At 39.7% G+C, this 8892-nt stretch overlaps 1 protein-coding gene across 1 annotated transcript; it reads left to right on the top strand.

The window, feature by feature from the left end:
- The first annotated feature begins 6 nt into the window (after positions 1-6).
- Positions 7-2971, top strand: LOC122131756 (homeobox protein Hox-C5a-like). The gene is made up of 2 exons (XM_042706425.1): positions 7-928; positions 1956-2971. The coding sequence occupies exons 1-2, from the start codon at positions 442-444 to the stop codon at positions 2168-2170; spliced, it is 702 nt and encodes a 233-aa protein (XP_042562359.1). The 5' UTR covers positions 7-441; the 3' UTR covers positions 2171-2971.
- The last annotated feature ends 5921 nt before the right edge of the window (positions 2972-8892 follow it).

Here is an 8892-nt window from a genome sequence, read left to right on the forward strand (position 1 = left end):
GTGGACAGTGGATGGGACCGCTTTGCTCAGTAGCAAACACCAGATGACGCTCTTGGCTTACCATCTCGCCCCTTTCACCCAAGCCCCAAGATCCCCTCACCACGAAGTTGTCGGACACGTTTTCTTCATCCATCTCCAACCGCCTGGGGATCAAGCCAAATTATGACTGGCCAACATTTGCACGTGATTCTATTTAAGCATCCCATATTTGGGCAGTGCACGTCGAATCAAGAAAAAAGGGAAATGATTCCCCCACCTATAAATCCACGTATTTTAAGGACAAAATCCTTCCAACTTCCAAAGAGACACAAATCAAAAGCAATAAACAGTGAAATCAAGAATAGCAGGTGTGGAGCTTACTTTATCCGCTATTTTACTGCCCATGCTGCAGTGTGAATTGCAGGGGTCAATTCTCTGATCCTTTTTTATTTTTCAGATAAAATGAGTTCTTATGTTGCGAACTCCTTTTATAAGCAAGCGCATGACGCTTCTTCTTACAGCATGCACACTTTTGGGAACTATGGTTCTCTCTCCGAGCTCCAGCAGAATAATTACTGCCACGAAGGGCTGGATCTAAGCGGAAACATCGCTGAACAGGCTTCCTGTAACTCCCCGAAACGGGAGGAGATGAGTGCAAGCCTCTGCGTCCGGACCAACGCGCCACCCGAGCGCCCTCGGTCCCATTCGTGCTCAGTTGTGGGCGCCCCCAACATCAAGATCTCAAACTCGCACAACTCTAACGATTTTGAATTGCTGAACCAACATGTTCAAGGAGCTATGGAGGTGACAGCGAAGCCCAGCTGCAAGAACCGAGGAAACGAGATCAGAATGGAAACTGTAAAAAATCAACAAAACAATTCGATCCAGGATTCGAATTCGAAGCAGCCACAGATCTATCCCTGGATGACCAAGCTACACATGAGTCACGGTAAAGTCTATACAATTTCTTTCAGAGACTCAAAAAATGGCTATCATTCTCAATCTCCGCCACATCTCCCTGCCTGTTTCTCTTTCATTCATAGTTTTTTGCTCTTCAGTTGCCTTGTGCAGGCCAAACGCAGGAAATAATAAAACTCTTGCTCGTAAATTTTTATGACAAAGCCTTTTATAGCTCGTAAACCTGTCCTGTTAAGAGGTGATCTGTGATCACATTTATGTTTGTAGCGTAATTGGATAGGACAGCCAAAATTGTTAAAACCACAAACAAACAGTTTGAATACACACACTCTCTTATAACAAGACCTGTCATATCTCATTGTTGTTTTAGAGGCATTTTTAAGTTGTACTGTAGTGATCACACTGTCGTGACCTCATTGTGAACTTTTCACCCTCAGAGGATGAAACGCATCTCTGGAAAAAAATAAAACTTTTGGCTCTTATTGATATTAGTTGATGCAGAAGGGGTTGAAGCACAATGGCAGACTTTCGCAAGCTGCATTCCTACTGTGAGAGTAAGGCTTTTTGGCTAGGGGGATGTAGTTAGTTACAAAGTTAGTTACAAACAGTTCTGCCATTACATTTACATTTCTTAAACACCTCATCCATAAGCATACACTTGTGTTGATCACAGACATTGGCCTGTATTCTCCTTTTCATTTCCTTTGATTCATTTGCATGAACAAGGCACCCATCCATTACAGTCTTGCCACAAGTTGAAGACATTCGCCTATAAGAACAATATACAACAACCCTTATATTTTAAAAGGGCCGTTTTGTGCAGGCAGCCTGTTCAGCAGAGCATGTGGGCAACTTAACCTATAAACTGAGTACATAAATTGCATCTTACACTGAAAAAGTAGCAACACCCTCATGTCACATCAACAGGTGCCATTATGTGTCATTCATGTCATGAAAACAGTATGCCATTAAACTACAAACAGGATCCGTCATGGTTTCTTCGTTTCAACTGGCTTTACTCTAAGATTGTAACCCATATTTTTCTGATGCCACTTCAGAATCCGAGGGTAAACGGTCACGAACCAGTTACACCCGCTACCAGACATTGGAGTTGGAGAAAGAATTCCATTTCAACCGGTACCTCACACGGCGCAGGCGTATCGAGATTGCCACTAACCTGTGTCTGAACGAGAGGCAAATTAAAATTTGGTTCCAAAACAGACGCATGAAGTGGAAGAAGGATACGAAACCGAAAGTGAAGGAATCGCTATGAAATCTGGTGTAGTACTCCTGTTGCTTAAATCAAGGAAAGCCAATAACACAAATAAGCATATGTTCGAAATGTGTCAAATGTATATTTACAGAGTAAATTATTTGTTTTTCGTGTAGGGATTCCAGTTGCAGCACTATATACTGTGTGGTTTTAACTTTGGTCTTATTCCCATATATAAATGTAATTAGTTACTTTCGAAAATGATGGCTATTTATGAGTCACAAGTGGAGGGTGTTAGCACGAATGGGCACTTTCTAGTCCAAAGATAAACCCACCGTTATTTGTCAAGGCCATTGTTAAATTAAGCATGTGAAGGCTTACACCAATTTGCTGTTAAGTTTACATCATGGTATAAGGTAGTCTCATGAATTTCTTTCTTTTATACATTTTTATTATAGTTGTCGTTATTGTTATCACAGTGTGGTTGTTTAGCATCTGCAAATGCGCATATTTTAGTTTGTATAGCCTACTCATCAAGAACCCCGAGACCTCAAATCTGGAATATGCCAGTTTGGACTTGGTGTCATAATTTCAACATACAAACGACTGTTGAAAAATAAAGTGCGTTCTCGGTAAGCTATGGAATTCACGTGACATGAGTTTACAGGACTAGTGGCTTTCCTGCATCTACTTGTGTCATTAGACATGATGGTGGGCTATGACTGTCTTGATAAAGGGGCCTAAATGTCTTCATATAATGCAACTTTTGTAACTGCAAATGGTCTTGTTTGGCGCTTGGAATTGTTTTGAGTTGTTTTGTTGAAAAGTTCCTTCAATAAACCTGTCTGGATTCCCATTGGATCGTTTTTTATATGTGGTGTGTTTTGTATCCATACTCAACCATGCTCAACTATAAGCTACATAGCTGGGACTGGCATTGTTGCAGACAAATCCTTCAATATTTCTCGAAATATAAGGTGTCTCTTACCGACCTAAATGCATTCGTCATGATATGTGAAAAAAGTAAAATAGGCCTGTTCTATTCCGGTTTATTAAACCAGTATGAGACAGAGAGGCCTAGTTTCCAAGTAGCATGTGGATCTATCTCCTGGGGGTATTCCAAGTGCTCTGTTTAGTGATAAACCTGGGTAAGTTAACTCAGAGTAAATGCCAAACTTAAAGGAAGAGTCCTATGGCTTTGTTTTGATATGAGAATGAAGCCATAGGACTCTTATATTAGGAGTTACCGTACTCAGAGTTAACTTACCAAGGGTTGTCACTAACCCCCGTACTCGGAATATCCCCCATGACACAAGAGATATGTTAACTGATGGAGATATGTAGGTCAGTCTATTTTAAGACCGAGGATATCCCACTGTAAAACGTGTTTTAAAACGGAAGCACCTATGAGTTATACCGCGAAACACCGCCTGCCTCAATTAACTCGGGCATTATTTACAGTTGCTCATGCTCCCAGACAGATGCTAATAAAACTTTACGACCCCAATAAAACTTCACTGCGTTTCCTTGCACCCTTCAAACAATCACGACTGCTTCCTGTTAAAACAGACCCACAAGGAAGCGTGAATGCGTATTTTTACAGTGGCCTTTTAATGGTCAAATAATTTCATCCCGATAGACGTGGTTGACGTAAAAATGTCAAATTCTGAGCATCTTTCTGTAATTTTCAGGTTTGTAATTTTATTGTATTTAGCAGCATCATTACACAGGTTAGACCAGATAATTAAACGCTCCAGTAATTCAGCATTATTATTGTATCACTGTATTTTGTGTTCCAAATTGTCTGAATACAAAACAACTTTTTTCACATGTTAGACTATTGAGACAGCCAAGGAACAAACATCACTGAGTTTTTTTTTTTGAGTAAAAATAGTGACGCAAAATACTATGTGAGTTTAGTCTTTTAGGCTAAAAAGGAAATTCAGGGTATTCTGCAGCACAGATTCAAACAGCGCAATGAAGTCAATTGGTCAGCTTCAAAAATGCTTCATAACATAACAAATCGTTTTCCACAGCTCAAGAGTGGAAATACAGATATCGTAGGTTAAATAATAGACTATCTGAACAGTTATTTTCGAATGCTGTCCTTACAAGAAGGCCCACATCATGCCCAAGCAGATCAGCCTAAGATTAAAATCTGAAGTTTACTACCAGCTAAACCCGCTTCCCTGGTTTAAGAGATGGAATTACTCACCGTGGAACTTTGGTTTCACTGTACAATTTCCATTACCTACAAATGAGACCAAATGCTCTCAGACAGGGCTGACTGCGCGATTACATACTTTCTGAGCAGGGGTCGATGTCCCCTGCCTTAAAACACATCCCTTTCTGTAGCTTTCTTTTCACGTATTTTAAACTTTTGAAGGTTATTTATGTTAGTTGCCTGGAGCAGGGCTGGTGAGTGGTTCACTATGAGCACGTGGTGTCATTAAAGTGGGTTTTATGGCCTGCAAGACCTGACAATGCCTCAATATATTTACATCATATATAGTCTTAACTGTCCGGAATCGCAGCTGCCGACCTTATCTGTGAGAGTAAGGCTCTGAGGCTGTTTAGTGTGGATTACCTTGTGCCGGGTTCTGTACACCTATCGCCCAGCTCGCTAAAATGGATCCTAGACAACATTTAGAAAACGTTCGCGGTAAGTGTACACGCTTGTTTCTGTACCTTTCGATGGAATTTAACACCCATTTAAGAAAGAATGAATTGCGAATTTAGAGAATGTAATAACGAAATACTAATGAAATGCTCACGTAGGCTATGGGCGACTAAAGTTTACTTGATCTTGTGTATGTAAATGCTAGTCTACTGCATACCTTTTTAGACTACCTGCCTTGTCTTATTTGTATTGTCTTATACGTTATTTAAGGGAAGTTCTTTCTGGCCATTTGTAAACGTCTAGGTGTTGCTACACTATTAAAAACATGACGTTCCTCAAGTTAACTTGGGCTTTCTCTGACCTAACTTATTATTACTTTATTATAATGACTGGCTGTTCTTCTCAGCAGTCCAGTTTTATTAGAATCGTTTTGCGTATACCTCAAACAGAAATCTTTGAAAACCAGTCACTCTGTGTTAACACAACTACTTTCTGTTTTTTAATATGTGTTTCTTAGCCATATTTCGGTAGCGTCAGTCGAAAGTCCAAATCCGTGGTAAAGCACCTTGATTATATCTGTTTTCTCCAGTTTACGAAAACTACAAACATAATGGTTGGTTTGAGTGTTGTCTGTTGTGGTTTGAGGGGCGGGGAGACAGGAAAAGAGCTGCCAGAAGGGTCTGCCATTTCCATGGGGTCATGTACAGGGCAACATGCACATAAAACAAGTCATTGGTATGGAAAGGTCACCCGTGAGGATAATCACAACCACAGACGCCACAGACCCCTCGATGATTTCTCTGTCCATTCTGACCTCCTCTTGTGTAGGTTCATGTGAATCAGGAGTTTTAAAATCCCAACACCCTGTCTCTAAATATTTGAAGTTAAGTTAAAATTCTAAGACCAGACAAATGCCAAATTTGTCTGACTGCAAAGTTTGCTTAGGACAGGGACAGAAATAGAATGTGTATCTTACACAAAAAAAAGCATAAACTATAACACAGCCTGCACAGATATATCTGCATATAAACAAATCACACCATTTTCTAATCTTGTACATTTGCCAGAGAAAGGGTAGGTCCCAAGGAGGAGGAAGCCCAGAACCTTGATCTCACTCAACTGCGTGGAATTTAAAAGCATACTGCATTACTATGGTTCTGTTCTTGGAGTCCTAGTGCTGCTGATGTGTAAAGGAGACTTTATTGCTTTGGCACAGACCGAAAACAAATCGATCAGGAACCTTTATATTCTGTTTGGGTTAAAGAAGTCTATGGTTTTTAAAAGGGCATGTTGTATGTGTTGTAGAAGGTTCCTCCATAATGTACCACTAAACACACACAGACATTTTGGAACAGGCATCAGTGTTGTATGCCTTTGTCAGAAGGCTTCGTGTGTTGGGCGAATATCAGGTGTTTTACTCAGGTACTGATCATGCATTGAAGTCAGGACTGCATTTTGTTGAGCTCCTGAAAGAGCACAGACATGATGTCCATCAAATGTGGAGCAGCAGGCCTCTTTTGTACCCGTTCAGTAGCTCACTCAGCAGAGCTTTTATTGATCACCTCCAGAGTGACTGCCTATTCTCACACAGCAATAATCCTAATGAAATACATTCCCTAAAGTGCAGCTCAGTTGACAGGAAAGTGTGTTTGAAATGCTATGGATGGCTTGGACATTTCATTGAGCTGACTGCCTCAATCAGGGCCAGGATCACTTGTGCAGGATGGAAGTGGTAAGCATCTCTTGATATCGTTTTGAGGTCATTGGTTTTTACAGAGGTGTGTTCATATAACATTTTGGCGTAAAGATTGAAAACACAACATGACTCGAGCTATTGGGGGTGACTTGGGGGTTAAAAGTGTAAACATTGATTAGGTATTCAAATTCATTCAGAAATGTATCTCGATGCTATCGTTGATGCTGGTGCTGCAGTAAAACTTCCAACACTGTAAAACAGACAAAATATAAAAATGGTATGTGAGTTGAATTTTGTAGGTTAGGTTGCATACAAAATGGCATTTTTATTCCATCTTTAATCTTAGTTTGTTAGTCTTTTTGACAATGCCAATCTGTGGGAAGTGGTCGTGTTGATGGCCAGATGATGGCTGGATTCATTCTCTTATCATTGAGACTGACCAACCCCATGACTTCAGACTATGGTGGCAGGGTTTCAACATTAAAACACAGTATTAATGGTGATTAAGTATTAAGTATTCTTTTAGCTGTTAGATTGCAATGTCAAACCCTTCACAGAAGTTCTGAAGAAAACAAAATGGGATTTGATGAAACAGAAATCAAGCCTGACTGTTGCAATTCTGTAGGTAGTTAGGTTGGAAAACACACTGAATCTTGTTTTTGTAAGGTATATGGATTGAAAGACTGTTGTAAAGGAACAATGACAGTGTGAGATGTTTCCACAGATATGGATTCATGAATGATAGGCCAGGAGCAATATGACAGAGTTGCTAGGAGAACATGTTCCTCCAGATCACGGACACGCCATAGTCATGGCTACATCATAGTCCTCTGGTCTGTAAAATAATCTATTGGTCAGATGGATTTTCAGTGACTACCGAAATGTTTCTAAGAGGAAATAGTCCATTGTTTGTTTTCCTGAGTAGTATCTGGGTTAAAGATGTTATTCTTGGAAATTACCTGAAAGAAGAATTAATTTCACACGGCATACTTCTAGGCGTATGAAGATTTTCACTCCACCAATGTCAGCTGTTTTTGTAGGTGAGCACTGGAGCGACAGAATTAACAATTTACCAGCTTTACCACATAGATGATTTTATCACTCATTTAAAGGTGTCCACTGCTACAGACTCCTGGGATACAATTCAAGAATTAGAGGTCTGTGGAGTATATTCAAGCAGGGATAAACATTTTCACTACTTTAGCAATAGCAAAATTGGCAAAGCAAAGCAATAACTGTGTCATTGTGTCTCCAATGCTCCCCATAGTGTTTTTGTTATGAAATAAAAATACAACAAAGTCAGTTGTTCTGATTGTATTGCATTCTATAAATTCCTTAGAAGTTCTACTGCTAGTTTGAATTTGGCTTTGTGAAATTGAACATCAGAAGAACTCCTTTTGAACATAGATGATTCTATAATATTCAATGATGTGGCAAGGCTTGGGTCAAAACGTCCTGCCCATCATCTGTTATGGTTGTTACAATCTGCTGTCATACTAAATATGGTACACTTCCAACCACAATGGAAGGAGCCTATCTTGCCATGTAGAATAGTCATTGTCTGATGTATTGATTCATGTATTACAGAAAATAGTATAGTGTGAAAATTGCACCAAATTACTTGCACATGTGAACAAGCAACACAATAAATAGGATTTACAGTTCTAAGCAATACAGTTATTGAGCCAAACAATGGTATAAAATGACACATTTAAAAAGATGCAGCCTTCATAAGACTACATGTGTATAACCTGTTCATGGCCGTCATGTTACTATGCTTATGTGTATATGTATGAGTTTGCCATGTTGGCTGGTGAATTATTAGAAAAGGACAAACATATTGAGGATGTATGATTGGATTACCTGTCATTGGTATGAGACACTTAATCCACACCCCTCTCCCCTCTCTCTCTCTCTCGCTGTTTGTCTTTCGCTGAATATAATGTGGTTCCAACAGGATTTTTGTGTCGTTGCGTCTTTGTTCTTTGTATTACTCATCAAGTAGTTTCAATCGAACCCTTCAAATAACCGCAAATAAATTAATGAAAACACCAATAAAAATGAATACGCCAATAGGGGGTGCTGTTACGTGCCCTCCTTAACAGAACAACTGGACACTTTCTGTTCAACAAGGTCAAGCTTTAGTGGGATGCATTTTGTACGACATATAGGTACAAATAAACACATAAGTTACACAATCTTGAGTTTGAGAGGTTTTTAGTTCGTCATCAACTGAAATGATACATGTTCGTACTCACTGTGAAGATCTGCGCAGTGTGATACAAACACACGTTGATGTGGCAGGATATTTATGTAGCACACAGGGAGACAGACAATATATAGGCAACTCTGTTCTCAGACGGTACACCTATTAGGACAAAATGTATTAATTTAATCAAGTCCAACCTCTGGGAAGCAGTTGATGTCTGTCTGCGGTCATCTACCTGGAAACTAACCAATCTTCAT

Source organism: Clupea harengus, unplaced genomic scaffold (genome assembly GCF_900700415.2).
Source record: "Clupea harengus unplaced genomic scaffold, Ch_v2.0.2, whole genome shotgun sequence".
Taxonomy (NCBI): Eukaryota; Metazoa; Chordata; class Actinopteri; order Clupeiformes; family Clupeidae; genus Clupea; species Clupea harengus.